This window comes from Coregonus clupeaformis, chromosome 26 (genome assembly GCF_020615455.1).
Source record: "Coregonus clupeaformis isolate EN_2021a chromosome 26, ASM2061545v1, whole genome shotgun sequence".
Classification (NCBI taxonomy): Eukaryota; Metazoa; Chordata; class Actinopteri; order Salmoniformes; family Salmonidae; genus Coregonus; species Coregonus clupeaformis.
In genome coordinates, this window is record NC_059217.1 from 43,322,836 (window position 1) to 43,344,011 (window position 21,176).

At 44.1% G+C, this 21,176-nt stretch overlaps 1 protein-coding gene across 1 annotated transcript; it reads right to left on the minus strand.

Annotated features, from left to right (window-relative positions):
* Positions 1 to 557: 557 nt before the first annotated feature.
* On the minus strand, positions 558 to 20,922 carry LOC121540107 (microtubule-associated protein 1B). The gene is made up of 6 exons (XM_045207637.1): positions 20,391 to 20,922; positions 19,741 to 19,878; positions 7,730 to 19,501; positions 6,454 to 7,675; positions 5,947 to 6,179; positions 558 to 4,352 (listed from the first exon to the last, which is right to left on the minus strand). The coding sequence occupies exons 1-6, from the start codon at positions 20,499 to 20,501 to the stop codon at positions 4,197 to 4,199; spliced, it is 13,632 nt and encodes a 4,543-aa protein (XP_045063572.1). The 5' UTR covers positions 20,502 to 20,922; the 3' UTR covers positions 558 to 4,196.
* Positions 20,923 to 21,176: the final 254 nt, after the last annotated feature.

Genomic DNA, 21,176 nt, shown 5'->3' on the forward strand with positions numbered 1-21,176 from the left:
GCATACTAACTCTGAAGCTTACAAATTGAGTATCTCAATAATACTGAAAGAAACCATTCACCCGGAGCCGCGAGTCTGGCTAGCTCTGCTGCGTTGCTAGTCAGAGAGTGGGCCGGGCTAGGAACAGACCTGGGGGAAGCTGTCCTGCAGACTATTATAGCAGCTTACATTTGAGTAAGTTCAGAAAAACGACAAAGATGGCACTGTTTTCAGGCTAGCGCAAGATGTTTTCAGGCTAGCGCAATATGTTTTCAGGCTAGCGCAAGATGGCTGCAGACTGTGGCTTTATGGGTTTAGCCTGAGAGGAGACTCAGTTAGGTTCTGGATCCGATAGAGGGGGAGAATGTCCCCCTTGCAGGTCGATGTAAAGGATCTCTGTCTGTCTGCAGACTATTTATTTTTTATTTTATTTTACCTTTATTTAACTAGGCAAGTCAGTTAAGAACAAATTCTTATTTTCAATGACGGCCTACACCGGCCAAACCCGGACGACGCTGGGCCAATTGTGCGCCGCCCTATGGGACTCCCAATCTCGGCCGGTTGTGTAACAGCCTGGAATCGAACCAGGGGGTCTGTAGTGACGCCTCAAGCACTGAGATGCAGCGCCTCAGACCGCTGCGCCACTTGGGAGCCCATGACTATGAATCATAGACAGTCTCTCCAGCAATCTCCGTCTGCCCCACCCAGTCCACTCTCTCTGGCCTCAACTCAGGAGCCCCTTAACACACAACACAGCAGCTCTAAAGAGAAACACGTTACATTTAAGAATCACTAAGCAAAAAATGATAAATCTGACGCTTATTATAAAATACGTTTTTAGCCAGTCGTCTTTTCAAAAATACAATCTAAGAAATGTAAACAAAAGAGACAATCATAATTGTTAGTCCTATATGTAACTGAAGTATTGAAAAACGATTCAAATCAATAAAAAAAATATAATACTGATGATTTATGCATAAATGTATTTGATTAATACAACTACAAAAAAAACTACCAGAAAAGTACAATAAAATAATCCAAAAGTGACTATAAGCTCTATGGAATTGAACACAAATCTGAATCACGTTTTGTAATGAGCTCCAATGAGCAGTGCGACAAAGTGAGAAGCTCCACCTCTTACTAACCAACAGAAATACCCACTGCACACGGTCATTTTGAAGACACACTATGCTGTCCCTGTCTCTGTGTGTGTCACTCAAGCACATGCTTCCAACACAAAACGTAATTCTACTTGTAAGACCTGTGGTACACATGCCACATCTCTACCCACTACAATCAACAACCATCACGTTCATGTTCGTTTGATAAATATGATCTTAGGGTTAAAGTCTACCAAGGTTTTTATTTTATTTATTTATTAGATAAATAGCTACCTGCGTTATTTTTGTAACCTCTTCACATACAGTATGGAGTGCTTGCTCTAGCTACCTATTCTAAAATCAAAGGCTACCATAGTGCACGTTATGGTAAAGAACAATGAAAAATAAAACGTGTGCTTCTCTCACTAGAACCACAGCCCCACTCCTAACCTCCTCTTTCTCACTAGAACCACAGCCCCACTCCTAACCTCCTCTTCTCCCTCTGAAAAGTGCATTCTTGCTCTTTGATCACGTTATTGTCTGATGCATTTTCTGGGTGGCACTTTAAGATAGGGGACAAACGCTAACCAGCAATAAACTGATGTAACTGAATCTAAAATGTGCTGGCTAATGACCTTTTCATCTACCAACTGTGTGCATATAGAGCATCCATCCATATGGATCAGACTAGACAGTATTCCTGGACAACAACTATTGATTTGTATTCTAAAGTGTTGCATTTTTCAGGTTCCCCTCTCCACAGTTTCTTGTGTTATCCCTGGATCCAGGTTCCCCTCTCCACAGTTTATTGTGTTATCCCTGGATCCAGGTTCCCGTCTCCACAATGGCTACTATGAAAGAGAAGCCCTCATAATACTACTCTAACCCTTCTCTTGACCAACATACCCCAACCAGAAGGCACATGAGAGCGACTGTCTACCACCGCAGTCATCACCCACACAACCTGCACACAACCCAGGCTCAGTGGGACGGACTCTATTGCTACATTCGCCATGGAAGATCACTGCAGTTTCCATCGCTTCATTAAATAGTTTCATACAGACAGTATAATATAACTAAAACGGGAGAAAACGTCAAACTTAATACTCCATACATTCATCTCGGTTGCCTCTGTCCCGACCAATCAGCTGCATTCATTTAACATTCTTCTCTAATGTGTTAAAACACAATCACTCCATTTATCAATATATCATGTTTATACTGTATGTTTTAATTAATCTAACACAACCAATAAAGACCATGATAATGGCTTCAGATCTCAGGAGGACGGGCTCCTGGTAACAGCTAGAGCCAATCAGTGGAATGGTATCAAACACATGGTTTCCAGGTGTTTTGAGGCTGTTCCATTCGCACCGTTTCAGCCATTATTATGAGCTGTCCTCCCCTCAGCAGCCTCCACTGCTTCAGATATTCATAAAGAACTATTACATCCAGCAGAAATATGGTAAACATTGGAGTACCATCTCTTTGCCCGGTGCCTACAGTGTAACGTTCACTTCAGCAAACACACAGCCAAACGGTAAGGTATTGGAACACGTTTATAGGCTACTCACTACTTGGAGACTGCAAGGACTAAACCCTCTACTTCCTCGAGGAAGGAGTCTGAGCTAAATGCAAGCATCATGCTTCAGCTACTGAGGAAAATAATTCCTAAAAGCTAGCTAGTTATTTAAACTAAAAGTGGCACCTTCAGGCACCTCCTAAAGCTTCACAACAAGCTATGTGGTAATAGTCCTTTGTAACACCAGTTGACGTAGTTAGAGCACTGAGAAAGCCAAACGTTTTAGCATAGAGAGGCTGCATCTTACATAAGATCTCCTAACAGGAGTAATGTCTCATAACGAAAAAACAAAGCCTCAGCTTAGGATACTTACTAAAATACAACCATTATACAACATTGTGCGTAGTCTGCGTACATGCTAGATCAAGTAACTGTTCCATCTTGTAACAGTTTTGGACTTATTTTGGAGAGCGTTAACACTGGCCGCGTCCGAATATCCATACTTGCATCCTAAATAGTAGGCTTTTTGAGTATGCGAAAAAAAAGTTTTATAGTATGTGTAATTTCAAAAATCGAGTATACTTGAAATGCCCAGATGTCATACTTATTTAGGCTGTTGTTCTGGTAGAATTTGCTGCACACTATTGAAGTGAATAGTTTTTTCACACCCATGCTCGTTCGACACCGCTCTACAAAAAAATTAACGAATGGCGGGGAACAAGTGCGATAGCGCATTCGATGACGCCTTCTCAGTATGGATGAGTAGTATGTTGATATTTGTTGCTTACTGCATATGTTTTTACTAAGTACATTGTAATTAGTATGTAGTACGATTAGTATACAGTTTAGGTAAGTAGTAGGCAAGCTAGATTTCGGACACAGCCACGGTCTTACCTCGAGTGTTTTGGCACTTACTTTGGCCCTTTGGATAAGCAATATGTACATTTTATTTTCATTTTGTATTTCTCTGTTGAGTTTAAGACAATAAGTAAGACTGTTTTAAGTTTCACATGTTGAATGTGACTTAACTGTGCACCATCTTAATGGAGCATTAGGCACTAGATGCCCCAACAACGCCAGACAAATCAATACATTGTTAAGATAGCACTTTTAGTTTCAAAGTGTTGTCCATTTTAGATGTGGATTTGGGGTGCAGTAGGATTTGAAAGCTGAAATAACTATTGAGGATCATCCTCGTCACAGATGACGTGCGTGATCACAATATGTGCATGTTGGGGAGGTTATATGTGAAAAAACTATATTGTTTAAGACCAAATCTAATAAAAAGGTGTTTTTATCGCGCAGTTATGTTGTTTAAATGGAAAGCGTAATTAAAACAAATACTTTTGTACAGGTACCATGGACCCAAAACTCTAGCAATGTTTCTGCCTGACATAGGTGGCTGTTGTCAGATAACATTGACCAGTTGGAAGCCAGTGCACAAGCTGAAGACGACAGCAAAATGCAATGGAATCTTACATCGTGAGAGGGCAGGGTGTAGAGCTGACAGAAGGGAAGGCTATGGGAGAATAGAGAGTAGCACAGGACCTCTACATCCGAAGATGGAGTGCTACAGATAAGGGAAGCAGGAGAACTTAGAACTCAATCTTGCAGGCAGGGAAGGACTCGTCCTGCATGACCACCGTGCTGCTGCTGGCCAGGACCATGATGTTCAGGTCCTGCTGTTTCTCGTGTGTCTGCTGGTACCAATCCCGCGTCACCGCCGTGTCATGAGTAGGGATCAGAGTCACCTAGGTTTTAGAGAGAGAGGACATGTATCAGGTCAAAATTCACCAATACATTGATCAAGCAATCAGCCCAGCCGGTCAAAATTAGGCAGCATAACGTCATGAACAGTTTTTTCTGGTCTCTGGATAAGAGCGTCTGCTAAATGACTAAAATGTAAGAATACATCATGTAAGCAGATTATAACCAACCAGGAAAATAATTGTAAGACATTTTGGTCATATTACAACCAGTATACAACCTGACCATGATGTCACAAAATATGTCATACTGATGTTATTGCAACCAGTTTTGCCAACCGGGAATATTGTGCGATACTCAACAGGAAATGTTAATAATACTGAAAAAACATGCAACAATTTCAAAGATTTTACTGAGTTACAGTTCATAGAAGGAAATCAGTCGATTTAAATAAATTCATTAGGCCCTAATCTATGGATTTCACATGACTGAGCAGGGGCGCAGCCATGGGTGGGCATGGGAGGGCATAGGCCCACCCACTGGGGAGCCAGGCCCAGCCAATCAGAATGAGTTTTTCCCCACAAAAGGGCTCCATTACAGACAGAAATACTCCTTGTTCAGTGGACATCATCGTCATTATGAAAACTGCCAGAATGCAAATGACTCTAGAACAACATTGACAGTTACATTGTGAATGGTCAAATAATGATGTCCGTCTCAGTGGCTGTAAACAATGGCATACATTGTCTAAAGCATTTTCAAGCATCTGTTTACACTACCAAGTGTGCAATTTTCCATTTTACAAGTGATTCAGATCAGTGATTCTGAATATATCCCTCTGGATCCTGAGATTAGCAGTGGTGCAGAATGTCTCCGCAGCGAGAAAGCACAGGCTAAATGGAAATGTGGAGAAAAGTCAAAACAAAATTAGGAAAAACATAAAAAACTACATGTGAAGATAAGTCAAACAAAATGAACTAACAATGTGGAAAAAAGTCCAACAGAATGAACTAACAATGTGGAAAAAAAAGTTACAACGTTTACTTAACAGCAGAGACCGCATGTATGCAGACAGAGAGAGACTAAGAGAAAGAAATAGAGTACCTGTAAACAAAATGAACTAACAATGTGAAGAAAAGTCAAACAGAATGTGAAGAAAACTCAAACATAATTAACTAACAATGTGGAGAAAAGTCCAAACTAAACAAACTAACAATATGGAGAAAACTCAAACATAATTAACTAACAATGTGGAGAAAAGTCCAAACATAATTAACTAACAATGTGGAGAAAAGTCCAAACAAAATGAACTAACAATGTGGAGAAAAGTCCAAACAAAATGAACTAACAATGTGGAGAAAAGTCCAAACAAAACGAACTAACAATGTGGAGAAAACTCAAACATAATTAACTAACAATGTGGAGAAAAGTCCAAACAAAACGAACTAACAATGTGGAGAAAAGTCCAAACAAAACGAACTAACAATGTGGAGATAAAGTCCAAACAAAACTAACAATGTGGAGAAAAGTCAAACAGAATGTGAAGAAAAGTCAAACAAAATGAACAAACAATGTGGAAAAACAGCAGAGACCGCATGTATGCAGACAGAGAGAGACTAAGATAAAGACATAGAGTACCTGAAGATTGGAGCCCCACGCGGCCTTGCCCTCCAGCAGGGCATCCAGGACCCCACGACTGGGCTCTCCACCGGCCGGGTCGTTGCCGCTCACCACGTAGTACGCAGCACGCACCCGCTTGAAGAACTCCTGGTCCACGTTCTTGGCACTGCAGTGGTTGGGCACGTAGGCCAGGTCCACATAGATTGGAGGCCCAGGGGGGACGGCTGAACTAGATTTCTGGGAGTTGGTACCTGGAGGAGGAGGACCATAATGTAAAACTGTAGAAGTCTCTAATGACTTCAGAATGACTAATGACATTTCCCCTGTTTGACTGGGGGGAAACTCAGACATCTATGTCTATGTAAATCAAGGGTAAATTAGAATGGGGAAGTGTGTGTCATCAAGCCATTGAGGATGATTTTTGAAATGTAAGGTTACAAGGCATTACATTTCTATCATCTTTGAAGTTTTTTAAGTTTCCTCTACTACAGAATATGGAGTCATATCATCATTCTTTATTTTTACCCAAATTGCTCTTGACGCCATTCACCAGGCCTTTCCCTGGAGTGTGTAGGTCCCCCCTGGATCCCAGGCCCTCGGACTTCTGCGTCAGCCTGGAGCTCCTTTCCGTGTCCCTCCTCCTCAGAGAGGCTGATCGAGGCGAGGAGTCCTTGGAGGCCTGCTTCACAGGGGTGATGGACCTCTTCCCCTTCCGGGCTGGGGACGCAGACTTAGGCTTACCCAGGCCCTTCCGCAGGCTCTTGGTGGTCTTGTGGTCCTTCTTGAGAAGTTTCTCTGTGCTGCTCTGGTCGTTAGGGAGGGCCTCTGGGTCCACCATGCACACGTCAGGGTGAGGCGGGTGGGGGAGGGGGTCCTTCATAGGGGCAGGTGGGGGGTCGTGGACCTTCGCAGCTGATCTGGGCGAGGGGGGTTGGTGGCCCCCTCCTGTGGCGGAGGCAGATAGTTTATCCACTGGCAGGTGTTCTGCATCTTCGTCTGAGTCCAGGTTTCCTTCTGCTGTAATCGACGGGCACTCCTCTGTCTCTGGAGGTACGTCCGAGTCAGATTGTGACGCTAACGAGTCGCTCACTGATGTGGGGGGCGTCTCCTCTCCAGCTAGCATCACCCCGAGTCCAGTTGCCATGCCACCAGGAGGCATGGAAACTGGTTGCGACCCCTCTCCAGCTCCAGTAGCTCCAATTTGAGTGAGATGTCGCTTCTGCTTGTGAGACCTCCTCTTGACCGAGTGTTGCTCGCAGTCATCTTCATCACCCTCTTTGTCGTCTTCGTCATCATCGCTGGAGAGGGCGTGTGGACTGGGGTTGATGAAGGATGGGGAGATCTCTCCTTTGCGGTGTTTGTAGTCACATGAGGAGTAGCCAGGGGGGGATGAGGAGGTAGGCTCCATATGCAGGTCAGTGGGACGACTGGATTCTCCATCCGCTTTTGCAGATGCCTCCGTATTGTGGGCATGTTCTGCTGTGGACAGACGGATGGGCTGGCCTGGAGCTAGCCATTCTTCTTGACCATATTCTTCCTCTGCTTCTTCTGCTTCTTCTGTTTCGTACGCTTCCTCATCTTCTTCCTTGTCGTCTCCTGGAGGGGAGCTTGGGCCTGGACCTTGTATGAGTTCCCAGTCAGATAAGCTACTCCTCCTCCTTTCGGCCGTCTTCTCTACCTGTTTCTCTGCTTTTTTATCCTCTACTTCGTCTTTCTCTCCCTCTTTCATCTCCTTCTCTTTCTCACTCTCCTCATCAGTCTTGTCTTTCTTCTTCTCCTCCTCCTTCTCCTTCTCATCCATCTCTTTCTCCTCATCCTCCTCCTTCTGATCTGGCATTTCCTTGTCCTCCTTTAGGGTCTCTACCTTGCTCTCCTTCTTCTCCTCATCTTTCATTTCCATCTTATCTTTCTCATTCTTTGTCTCTTCTTCTTCCTCCTTTTTCTGATCTGATTTAGGCAGATCTGATTTAGGCAGATCAGATTTAGGCAGATCTGATTTAGGCAGATCTGACGTTGTGGCACAAGAGGCTTTGCTAGCTCCACCGAAGACTTCTTGGGCACTCATGCTAACCTCAGTAGGCCCATTGGAAGAGGCTTCAGTTGACTCCTGTGGTTTTGTCACCACATCAGATTGGGTGACTGTTGTGGTTGTACTGGAGGTGATGGTGACCATGTGTGTCTCAGTCATGGACAGCATGCCTTCTTTTGGCTCTGTCACTGAAGATTTCTGGCATTCAATGCGGCATGGAAGAGTACTGTCCTCCATTTCATAAGTGTAGGACTCTTTGCTGCCCGCTGAGCCCTGGGATTCTCTGTCAGGAGAGTCAGCTCTTTGCAATGGGGAAACATCAAAGAGAGCCCTTGAAGTGGATATGGTTGATGGTTCTGAAGCCCCGGCAGACAACGTTATGGTTTTGGTTTCAACAATGCTCTCAAGTTTATAAAAGGTATCAGAGGTCTGACCCTTGTACATTTCAGGGCTGGATGATGTGTCTTGTTGAATGGTGTCTTTGGCTGGAGTAGCTAAGACTGGAGAGACTTGTTTCAGACTGAATGTAGTTGTAGTTGTTGAGGTAAGCTTTTCAGAGGCTTCTAGGTACTCCTCCTTTAACATTACCCCTGAGGTTGAGAGGATTGAGTGCCTGACTGAGGAGTCTCCATCTTTGAAAGAAGAATACTTGACGGAAGCACCCTCAGAATCTATCCTGTAGGGGGCACTAGACATTGTGACGGGAGTCTCTACCTCCTCTCGAAACTGGTGGCTGGTTGATAGAGAAGCTGAGGCAGATGGGAGGTAAGACGAAGGAGCTTCCTCCGGTTTTCTACTAGCAGTATCTGGGGTTCTGTGCCTCTCAGCTTCAATGTCTCCCTGACTGTAATGTTTATCTTCACTGGACTTGGTGGGCAGAGATAGGTCAGGACTGTCAAACCTCTCCCCCTTTAAACCCAGCTGGCTGTCCTCAGAATACTCTGAAGATTCAGAAGGATATCCTCCAGATCCTGTTTGTTCCATCGCAGTGGAACTGCCAGACTGGAGTGGCGAGGCACAAACTAAATTCTTCAAAAGGGAATCTGCAGTATCTGCCAGTGGAGGGCTGCTTTTGGTAATTGAATGGGAAGGTTCCTCCTTTTTGAGGAGGCTGGGTTCGGGTGAGAGGGCCTTCTTGTCCTCTTCCTCTGTAACAAGATGTTTAGAAGGCGTGGTATCATCCGATGTAGTTTTACAGATTTCTTTTTCAGACTGCTCTCTCGCCCCCTTCTCCACATCTACATCACTGGCTTCTTCTTCTTCTTCCTCCTCATCTTCACCATCCTCCTCATCATCATCATCATCATCATAATCCTCTCCCACCACCAGTAGCCTCTTATCTACACTGTCCGGAGTGTCTTCTCTCTCAGAATAGCCCATTGTAGATTTACTGGTGATAGAGCTGCCAATTTGAGTGTACTCCGACGCAAGAACATTATCATCTATGAGATGTCCTGAATATGCGGCCAGGGGGGCAGCAGTAGCCTGATTGTCCTTTTCCTTAGGCGAAGCTTGATGAGGTAACATGTCTTTCTCCGCTGGTGAGTAGCGACCAGAGGGAGAGTCTCCTCTCTCACTGTCCGATGAATCCAACTTGTCTTTCACTGGCTCATCTTTTTCCTTCTCTGTTGTCTGCTTCTCAGGGACGTCTTCAAAAGGCATTGCAGTAGCTTGGGCACTGTGGTTGGATTGGCCCCATGAGGGAGAGGCTGTTTCCTTTCTGCCTGACTGGACCGGCAGATACTCCTCTAAACTGGGAGATGCTCCAGCCTTGTCCATCTCTCCTGTAGATGTTTGAGGGGCTGACCAGGCATCGTCCTTCATTTCGTCTTTCTCAACTTTTTCAGGTTTCTCTTCTTTGAGACTGAACGCAAATGAGCATGGCTCAGCTTTAGGGGTGGTTTTGTTGTCTTGAGTCTCTGAATATGCAAATCTGTTTTCCACATGTGGCATAGCTTGTCCCTCCTTCCTATCACTCTCTTCCTCTTGACCTTTCTCTTTGTCGTTGTGTTCAGGGAAGGCACTTGGGCTGCAACTGGGGCTTCCCTCGCTCTCTGCGAAAGGGGGCGGGGTGTAATCAACTCTGCTGAATGACAGCGTTTCCTCTTTTTCCTCGTCCTCTGAGTAGAGTGCAGCATCTGCCTGCCGTGCTCTCCTATTATCATCAATGCCAATTTGTGCTGACCGATCAAACTCTATAGAAACCTCACTGTCTTCTTTATAGTCTGATGCCTGTTCTTTTGAAATGTGCTTTTCATAGGGTTCATACTTAGACATACCAAAGCCCTGATTTTGTTCTTGCAAGCTCACACTGATAGCCTCCTTCTCTGTTGTCATTTTATCAAAACCTTCCACTTTTTCGGAGGCACTGTCTGCTTTTGTAGCGTCAATGTGGCCCACTTCCTCCGGAAACTCAGCAGAATCTTTATCCAAGAGAAAATATGAACAAGGGTGTGTGTGCCCTGGAGAAGCAACTTCCCGCTCTGTTTCCAATTCCCTCTCAGCTTCCTTGCCTGGTTTCTCCTCTCCTTTTTGAAAAACATGCTTTGTCTTTTCATCCATATTAGATGCTTCTTTGCTTGTTGTCATAGAAGGCAGCAGTGTTTCATGCTGGGTGGATTCCTCCACACCTGCCTGGCAATCGGTGCTAGAGAGAGTGGAACTCATAGCCTGGCTGTCAGTGCTTGATATTGTTGAACCTATAGCCTGGCTGTCAGTGCTTGATAGTGTTGAACCTATAGCCTGGCTGTCTGTAGTGTTGGAGTCTGAGACTGGTTCTTCTTTGGTGGTAGAGATAGCAGAGACTGGCTCCTCTTTCAAGATAGGGAAACCAATGGTGGGCTCTTGGCTGAGATGCGGTCTTGATGTGGTCTCAGTTGTCCTGTTGTCCTTTTCTAGTTCAGGGGAGAGTCTATGTTGTCGATCTTTATGCTGCTCTTTGATGTCTTTATCAGGAGAGGCCTCCCATTTCGGTAATGAAGACACAAGCCCAGTGGTCTGTTCAGAGTAGCTGTCCTTCGTTTGGTCACTAAGCACATTTTCTGATGGCTGAGTTGAGAGCAGATGTTGAGACATGACGTTGTGCTCTGATTGTCTAGGTTCCACCGATAAAGGTCTTGAGCCTGCACCAGCCATGCAAATGGATTTGTCTTCCTCTTCCTCCTCATCCTCATCTCCATCTGAGTACTGAACCTGAAATGTAGACTCAAGCTTTGTCGCAGACGTCACCTCTAGTTTCTCTACTGTTCTTGTCAGTGTGGTGCGCTGTAAGGCCTCTCGTATATATTTCTCTGGCACCTCCTCTTCCGCCTCTTTAGCAGGTTCGATCTCATGAGAATCATATTTTTCTGTCTCTTCCTTGCTCTTCTCATCTTTGACTTTGTCAGCTTCATCTCTATCTTTCTCTCTCTCCTCATCTTTGACGTCTTCTAAATCACTAGTATCATCTTTTTCTTGCTCATTTTCCATCTTCCGTTCTTTACTGACTTCAGCCACATGAGTATCATCTTTCTCCATTTTGTCTTCCTGACTGACTTCAATCTCAAAAAACAAATCATTTTCTTTATTGTCTCCCTGGGTGGATTCAGCCGTGCATGTATCACCCTTCTCTTTCTCTCTGTACTCTTCTTTAGTCGGTTCAGTGTCAAAAGTATCTTTCTCTTTCGTCTCATCTTTCATGGGTTCAGACACAAGAGGACATTCTCTCTCAATCTTTTGCTCCTCGATGGCATCAGTCTTGCAAGTATCATCCTTCTCTTTCGTCTCACCTTTCATGGGTTCAGCCACAAAGGTATCTTTCTCTTGCACTATTTGTTGTGTAGTGGTGGAGACTGAGGCTGTCTCCACTTTAGAGGTAGAGATACAAGAGCTTAGCTCATCTTTAGAAGTTAATATACTCTCTATTTCTTTCTGTTTTTCTTCTTTCGTAGGTTCACACTTCTCCTCCTTGATGAGCTCAGCCCCACAAATATCCTCTTTCTCCTTTTCAGCTTCAGTAGTACCAACTGTTTCTGTTTCTTTCTTCTCTTCCTTGGTGGTTTCAGCTTCAGTAGTACCAACTGTTTCTGTTTCTTTCTTCTCTTCCTTGATGGGTTCAGCTTCAGTAGTACCAACTGTTTCTGTTTCTTTCTTCTCTTCCTTGATGGGTTCTGCTTCATGAATATCATATTTTTCCTTCACTTTCAAATCTTTATCTTCCTTGATGGGTTCAGCTTCATGAATATCATATTTTTCCTTCACTTTCAAATCTTTATCTTCCTTGATGGGTTCAGCTTCATGCATATCATCTTTTTCCTTCACTTTAAAATCTTCATCTTTCTTGATGGGTTCAGCTTCATGAATATCATATTTTTCCTTCACTTTAAAATCTTCATCTTTCTTGATGGGTTCAGCTTCATGAATATCATCTTTTTCCTTCACTTTCAAATCTTCATCTTTCTTGATGGGTTCAGCTTCATGAATATCATATTTTTCCTTCACTTTCAAATCTTCATCTTTCTTGATGGGTTCAGCTTCATGAATATCATATTTTTCCTTCACTTTCAAATCTTTATCTTCCTTGATGGGTTCAGCTTCAGTAGTACCAACTGTTTCTGTTACTTTCTTCTCTTCCTCTGTGGTTTCAGCTTCAGTAGTACCAACCTTTTCTGTTTCTTTTTTCTCTTCCTTGATGGTTTCAGCTTCAGTAGTCCCAGCTTCAGTAGTCCCAACTGTTTCTGTTTCTTTCTTCTCTTCCTTGATGGGTTCAGCTTCAGTAGTACCAACTGTTTCTGTTTCTTTCTTCTCTTCCTTGATGGTTTCAGCTTCAGTAGTACCAACTGTTTCTGTTTCTTTCTTCTCTTCCTTGATGGTTTCAGCTTCAGTAGTCCCAACTGTTTCTGTTACTTTCTTCTCTTCCTTGATGGGTTCAGCTTCAGTAGTACCAACTGTTTCTGTTTCTTTCTTCTCTTCCTTGATGGGTTCAGCTTCAGTAGTACCAACTGTTTCTGTTACTTTCTTCTCTTCCTTGATGGGTTCAGCTTCAGTAGTACCAACTGTTTCTGTTACTTTCTTCTCTTCCTTGATGGGTTCAGCTTCAGTAGTACCAACTGTTTCTGTTACTTTCTTCTCTTCCTTGTTGGGTTCAGCTTCAGTAGTACCAACTGTTTCTGTTTCTTTCTTCTCTTCCTTGATGGGTTCAGCTTCAGTAGTCCCAACTGTTTCTGTTACTTTCTTCTCTTCCTTGATGGGTTCAGCTTCAGTAGTACCAACTGTTTCTGTTACTTTCTTCTCTTCCTTGATGGGTTCAGCTTCAGTAGTACCAACTGTTTCTGTTTCTTTCTTCTCTTCCTTGATGGGTTCAGCTTCAGTAGTCCCAACCGTTTCTGTTACTTTCTTCTCTTCCTTGATGGGTTCAGCTTCAGTAGTACCAACTGTTTCTGTTACTTTCTTCTCTTCCTTGATGGGTTCAGCTTCAGTAGTACCAACTGTTTCTGTTACTTTCTTCTCTTCCTTGATGGGTTCAGCTTCAGTAGTACCAACTGTTTCTGTTTCTTTCTTCTCTTCCTTGATGGGTTCAGCTTCAGTAGTACCAACTGTTTCTGTTACTTTCTTCTCTTCCTTGATGGGTTCAGCTTCAGTAGTACCAACTGTTTCTGTTTCTTTCTTCTCTTCCTTGATGGGTTCAGCTTCAGTAGTACCAACTGTTTCTGTTTCTTTCTTCTCTTCCTTGATGGGTTCAGCTTCAGTAGTACCAACTGTTTCTGTTTCTTTCTTCTCTTCCTTGATGGGTTCAGCTTCAGTAGTCCCAACTGTTTCTTTCTTCTCTTCCTTGATGGGTTCAGCTTCAGTAGTACCAACTGTTTCTGTTTCTTTCTTCTCTTCCTTGATGGGTTCAGCTTCAGTAGTACCAACTGTTTCTGTTTCTTTCTTCTCTTCCTTGATGGGTTCAGCTTCAGTAGTCCCAACTGTTTCTTTCTTCTCTTCCTTGATGGGTTCAGCTTCAGTAGTACCAACTGTTTCTGTTTCTTTCTTCTCTTCCTTGATGGTTTCAGCTTCAGTAGTACCAACTGTTTCTGTTTCTTTCTTCTCTTCCTTGATGGGTTCAGCTTCAGTAGTACCAACTGTTTCTGTTTCTTTCTTCTCTTCCTTGATGGGTTCAGCTTCAGTAGTACCAACTGTTTCTGTTTCTTTCTTCTCTTCCTTGATGGGTTCAGCTTCAGTAGTCCCAACTGTTTCTTTCTTCTCTTCCTTGATGGGTTCAGCTTCAGTAGTACCAACTGTTTCTGTTTCTTTCTTCTCTTCCTTGATGGTTTCAGCTTCAGTAGTACCAACTGTTTCTGTTTCTTTCTTCTCTTCCTTGATGGTTTCAGCTTCAGTAGTCCCAACTGTTTCTGTTACTTTCTTCTCTTCCTTGATGGGTTCAGCTTCAGTAGTACCAAATGTTTCTGTTTCTTTCTTCTCTTCCTTGATGGGTTCAGCTTCAGTAGTACCAACTGTTTCTGTTACTTTCTTATCTTCCTTGATGGGTTCAGCTTCAGTAGTACCAACTGTTTCTGTTACTTTCTTATCTTCCTTGATGGGTTCAGCTTCAGTAGTACCAACTGTTTCTGTTACTTTCTTCTCTTCCTTGATGGGTTCAGCTTCAGTAGTACCAACTGTTTCTGTTTCTTTCTTCTCTTCCTTGATGGTTTCAGCTTCGGTAGTCCCAACTGTTTCTGTTACTTTCTTCTCTTCCTTGATGGGTTCAGCTTCAGTAGTACCAACTGTTTCTGTTTCTTTCTTCTCTTCCTTGATGGGTTCAGCTTCAGTAGTACCAACTGTTTCTGTTACTTTCTTCTCTTCCTTGATGGGTTCAGCTTCAGTAGTACCAACTGTTTCTGTTTCTTTCTTCTCTTCCTTGATGGGTTCAGTTTCAGTAGTACCAACTGTTTCTGTTTGTTTCTTCTCGTCCTTGATGGTTTCAGCATCAGTAGTCCCAACTGTTTCTGTTACTTTCTTCTCTTCCTTGATGGATTCAGCTTCAGTAGTACCAACCTTTTCTGTTTCTTTCTTCTCTTCCTCTGTGGTTTCAGCTTCAGTAGTCCCAACTGTTTCTGTTTCTTTCATCTCTTCCTTGGTGGTTTCAGCTTCAGTTGTACCAACTGTTTCTGTTTCTTTCTTCTCTTCCTCTGTGGTTTCAGCTTCAGTAGTACCAACTGTTTCTGTTTCTTTCTTCTCTTCCTTGATGGGTTCAGCTTCAGTTGTACCAACTGTTTCTGTTTCTTTCTTCTCTTCCTCTGTGGTTTCAGCTTCAGTAGTACCAACTGTTTCTGTTTCTTTCTTCTCTTCCTTGATGGGTTCAGCTTCAGTAGTACCAACTGTTTCTGTTTCTTTTTTCTCTTCCTTGGTGGTTTCAGCTTCAGTAGTACCAACTGTTTCTGTTTCCTTCTTCTCTTCTTTGGTGGTTTCAGCTTCAGTAGTACCAACTGTTTCTGTTTCTTTCTTCTCTTCCTTGGTGGTTTCAGCCTCATGTGTGTCATGTTTTTCAGTCTCATTCTCCTTCATGTCCAGTTTTATGGGTTTTACATCAGAAGTATCATCATCATCCTCACCGTCGTCATCATCTAAGAAGCTACTTTCCTTCTCCTTTGGGAATTTAGCCTTACTGCACACGTTGGATTCTTTCTGTTGATGGTCATCATCATCCTCCTCATCACTGTGTCTCAGTATAGCCTTACCACTAGAAATGTCTTCTGTCAGAGATCCCTTTCCTAATACGGACGCTTCGTCTTTCCTTGTGACTGACTCAGAGGCAAGAGGAGCTGTCACCTGTTTCTGTTGGATCTCATCTTTGGAAGCGGAGAGACCATCTTTTTCTTCCACTTTTGTAACCGGCAAGTCTTTTTCAAATGATTCCTCCCCAGATGGTGGTGTGTCTGACTCATGTTGATTTCCTTTCTGGATGTCAGCATCTAGTTCTTCATGATTATCTTCTTTGTCTTCCTTTTCCGTGCGATTTTTCTTTGCATCCTCATCATCGGTTTTGGTGGCTGAATCTTGAACGTCCTCCTGTGTTTGATGCGCCAGTCCTGGGAAGCCTTTGGTCTTTTCTTCCACAGGCGACTGATGAAGAGGAGAGTGAGTTGGAGAGTGGGTTGCACTGGGAGGTCCAGACTGTGTGGGAGAGGCCATTTTCACAGTGCTGTCGTCTGGACTGAAGCATCGCTCTTCACCTTCCGAAGTAACTGAGTCTGACCTAAATGGCTTTGAGAAAGAGGGTGGTGGTGAAAGGGGTTTTGAAGGCACTGCCGTTGAGATGTCTTCTTTGGACTTAAAGAGCTGTACCTCCTCCTCAACTGGTGGGTGATCCAGCTTCAAATCCTGAACAGGTTTGGAGACAGGAGACTCAGAGGCGGGGAGCTTTTCCACATCCCATTCTCTATCCTTGAGCATTTGAGGAGAGGCATAGCTCTCCTGGAGTTTTCCAAGTGAAATGTCAATGTTAGGAGTTTGGTCTTCATCTTCTTCCTCTTCATCGTGAGCCTTGATGACCTTATCCTCAGTCTTCACATCAGAGACAACAGGCAGGCACTCCTCGGATGGAGGTGACTTCAAGCACTTGTCGTCCTCCAAGGAAGATGTTGGTGAGATGGTCCCAGCAGAGTGGAAGTGTTCTTTCCCATGTGTGGCCTCGGTTGGAATTGCCAGGGGAACGCTGTTAATAGTATCGTGAAGCAGTGAGCTTTTGTCCGTTTCCTCAGTCTGAGGTGTAGTGACGGAAGTCACCAATTGGTCCTCTGCAATAGAGGTAGGGAAGGAAGACAATTTATCATACTCTGTGATGGATGTGGCTGAGGAAACAAGTTCCTCCTCAGCCAAGGGAGCAGACATGATGTTAGTGAATACTGATACTTGCTCCTGTCCACTAATGAAACCTTTGGCTGTTACATCAGCCATAGCTGCTGCTTGCATCTCCTTCATCCCGTGGATGGTGTCAAAGGAGCCTGTCTGATCTGGGACAGAGATGTCATATGCGCCCACTTCGTATTGGAGGTGTGGTATCCTGTCTTCAGCCTCCTCGTGAATCTCCTCATCAGAGATGGTCTGTTCAGTTTCGGAGTAGCCGGGAATGGTTTCGTCTTGAATGAATGAGATAGGCTCGGCTGCAGCAGCTCCTTGCAGTGTTGATACTATGTCAGCTGTAGCCCCACCCACATTTGAGATGTAGCCCTCCTCATCTTCCTCATCCTCCTCTTTGGCTCCAGCAGTCTGTTCCACTGCTTTGCTTTCCCAGTTCTTGGCCAATGTTTCTTTCTCTCCTGCTTCAGGTTTGTCTTTGACCTCTTCATCAGCTATCACGTCTAAGTCTTCTACCTCTTCCAGCTCGGCCTTTTCAACAACATCTTCTTCCTCCTCCTGGGATGAGGGCTTTCCGCTTTCCTCTTTTGTTACCGCCACAGCTGTGGGCTTTTCAGCTTTCTCCATTTCCTCCACCTCATGTTTCCTGTCTAGTCCGTTATCTTTTGCATCATCTTCCTCCTCCCCTATCCCCATATCTTCCTCTACCGTTTTCCTCTCTGCTATCAGGCCTTCTTTTTCCTCCTCTTCATCATCTTCATCTTCATCATCCTCATCCTCATAGATATCCACATCCTGTGCTTGTAATCCTTCTTTATGCTCTTTTGCTAATTTGTCCTCTTTGCTTTGAGATTCAGTCTCAACTTCCATTTCTGTGGCTGCTCCCTTCTCAGGAGACTTTGTGCCCGGTGGAGTTTGAGAGACAGTTTCCTGTTCTTTTTCCTCCTCCTGGGTAGGGGATCCGGACATGCTTTTCTCTGCTGGTGTCTCCACTGCACTCTCTGGTGGCTCTGATCGTATCTCATCTTGTTTTAACTTGGTACGATCCTCTGGAGTGGAGGAAGCAGACATGCCCTCATCAGCCCCATTCTGTAGTGGCTCAGGCTGAATGATATCTGCTGCTAGTTCCTCAGGTTTGGGTTCAGCAGGCTCTGCCTTGGCCGCTTTGACTTTGCTTTTGTCGGTTTTGGGTTTACTTGACGCTTTTGCCCTGTGCAGGGTCTTTCTGACCTCTGGTGTTAGGGGTTTTAGGTCAGGTTTTGTTATCTTTCTCAACTCCGGTTTGGACGAGTCCTTTTTCTTATCAACTTTGGAGTCTTTTTTATCTTCTTTTCTAGCTGTGTCATCTTTCTTGACTTTCTTGATCTCTTTCTTTTCCTTGTTCTCAGCCATCTTGGATTCCTTTGAGTGTTTTTTCAAGGACTTCTCCTTCAATAGTTTTTTCTTTTCTGGTCCATCAGTCTTGGATTTTAGTATTTTTGTGGGTTTTTCATTCTCTTTCAGTTTCTTCTCTTCTTTTACAGAGTCACTCTTTGCCTCTGTGGTTGCCGAAACCTCATCGTCTGCTTCTTTCTTTGGGGCTTTGGTAGTCTTGGGAGATGATTTAAGACTTTCTTTGCTGTCTGTCCTTTGCTTCAGTTTTGTCTGTTTTACAACAGAGGGTGGAGCTCCTGAGGCAATGTCTTTTTGTGTGGCTACTGGGTATCGCAAGAAGTCAAGGTGCTTTAATTTCTCTAGCCCCTCCAGGATTTTGTTTTGTGGTGCGTTTCCAGGGAACAGCACTCTGACAATCTTTTCTGCAGGATTGGCAGGAAGCCAGACGACTAATGCTGTAACTGATGTCAGGTAAGGTACGGATATTTCTCCCTCTTTTCCATTGGGCAGCACGATGCCAGTTTTGGCCTTGCTGTTACCCGCCCACTTCTGCATGAGAAACTGCATCTCCTTACTGTCCTTGACGGGGTTCAGAACATACATGTCTAACTTGCCCACTCCCATCTTATGAAAAAGAGTGAAGGGCTCAATAGGGTTGCTGACCAGTCTACAGAGAGGCTCTGGCTTGATTCCCAGTTTGTTGAGGTACTGCAACGTGAGTGAGGCCTCCTCGATGCTGCGCTTGACCTTTAGGTTTGATTCTGGCATACGTAGCTTCTCGGGTACATTGAAGAAGATCACACCAAGCTCTGGAGAGATCAGGTTCTTCATCCAGTCGTTGTAGCTGGTGGAACCTTGTGACTGCTCCTCCTCCTGCTCTGCTATTTTCCTCTGAAGGAGCCCGTTGATGCCTGGCAGATTGTCTGCACCGATGTGAGTGAGTAGAATCGAGTCGATGCGGTCCAAGTGTCTGACCAGCTTCCAGAAGCATGATTTCCTTTCAGAGCCTCCATCCACTAGGATGTTGAAGCCGTTGACCGCAAACAGGGCTGAGTCGCCCCTCCCCCCGGGGAAGACATAGCAGCAGGGCCTGGACAGTTTCAGGAAGCCTCCAGATGTGGGCGGCTCCAGGAGGTCAAAGGGCGAAGGCACGTCTACTGTCTCAGAGATGTACTCTGTGAACTCTGTGACTCCCTCCATCTTGGGGAGCACAGGCTCAGGGTTCAGTCTGTACTCCAGGAACTCCCGTAAGTACTGCTGCTGCCCCAGGGAGCTCCAGCCCACCTCCGCACGGCAGGACACAGTGAGTGTGGCCCGCTGCTCGGGGGCCGCTTCGCCCAGCAAATCACTGACCTACAGGAGAATGACAGACAGAGACAAGCCCCAAGGTCAGTGCTGATGTATAAAAATTGCTCAATGACATTGCTGTTATGATTTTCATCCACAATTCCAGTTCATGGGAGTAATATTTAAGATTTGTTTTTTCATTGGTAATCTAATCTTCATTTTTTTTTTTTTTACATAAGCTTTTCAGTGCTACAGACTAGAGTCAACAATGCCAGAAAAGGCTGTTCTGAACAGTAAAAGCTTACCCCAGGATCAGCTACGACTCGTGAGAAGCTCTGATAGGTGAAAACCCCACTTTGGAGAAGCAGGTCACCGTGGTCTGCGTGCTGCCCACTCAGGACCAGGAGCTTGTGTCCTGCTGAGTCTGTGACTAGAGACTGGATCTGGGGAAGAGAGCAAGACAGAGGATAATTATAGGACACAGCACAGGATAAAGACAATATTACTTTTATCTTTTTATATGGGTTAGGGCAGTGGTTCCCAACTCCAGTCCTCCAGTACCCCTACAGCACACATTTATGTTGTAGCCCCGGACAAACTCACCTGATTCAACTAATTGAGGGCTTAACGATTAGTTGACAGTTGAATCCGGCGTGCTTGTCAGGGGCTACAACAAAAACGTGTGCTGTTGGAGGTACTGGAGGACCGGAGTTGGGAAACACTTGGTTAAGCTATGAATTTAATCAAATGTTTTACAATTTCATTAAGCCATTATGGTATGCCACTTATATCACAGTGAGAGAAAATTGTTTTCTTTCAGGATTTTTTTGTTTTTATGCATGAGATTCTAAATCTTCATGACAATTAATGTTTAAAAATACATATAATGATTGATAGGTCTAAATAAAGCACAAGACCAGATTTTCCTAAATGTATTTTCAATCTAGAAACGCACCTCTGAAGCAACCGTATCCTCAGATGGGTTGACTAACACCACAGTCTCTAGGACATCACTTTTGTGGTGGAGAGTCCGTTGTCCTACAGGGGCAAGAACATCGAACAACATGAGGAGAGAGTACGTGTTTTTGTCTATCTTTCCTGTGCTTGCTTTCAAATCCTTCTAGACGTAAGCAACATTGGCACAGGTCAACAACTTAAGAGGCTACTAAGAATCTTGGCAGAGTCTGAACAGTCTGCCCCAAAGACATCCTGCTGGAGAGTATCCAGTCTTTGAGTCAGGGAGATTTAGTCCTGTGTACTGCATGGTGCCTGTATGTGGGCCAGACACTTATAGAGACAGTGCGTCAAGGCAAGAACAAAAGTTGGAATAGGAAATAGGTCACCAATGTCTACTGGCTGCGGCTTGAAGTCAGAGCTTCTTAGAACAGAACAAAGTTGAGAACAGCTATTGGTATTGTAATGCAAGGGAATAATAAATATATAAATAAAATGTTATTTACATGCTAGAATTGCATGGCTTTGTAACATATGTGGCCCAGTATTTCAGAATGTTTGGCAATCACCATCACAAGGGCTGCGAGCATATGGTTTTCAGGTCAATATCTTAGACACTGAGAACAATGTAGAGAACTGACATAATTGGGTGTGAAGTCACCGACAAAGAAAGAGGGCAAATATAATACAGAATACAAGGCTACTCAGTATATATGATGCTGAATGTCCCTGTGCCGATTGGATATAATTATGTCAGCATTTCTACCCATTAAATTCAAAAGTGTGA

What these genes read in the sequence shown, in the direction of transcription:
- LOC121540107 (XM_045207637.1), bottom strand. Translation starts at nt 20,501, where the DNA reads ATGTTGTTCGATGTTCTTGCCCCTGTAGGACAACGGACTCTCCACCAC. An exon ending in AGGATACGGTTGCTTCAGAG is followed by an intron (nt 19,879 to 20,390) that starts GTGCGTTTCTAG and finishes TCTCTTCCCCAG; the next exon opens with ATCCAGTCTCTAGTCACAGA. An exon ending in TGGCGTCAAGAGCAATTTGG is followed by an intron (nt 6,180 to 6,453) that starts GTAAAAATAAAG and finishes CTCCTCCTCCAG; the next exon opens with GTACCAACTCCCAGAAATCT.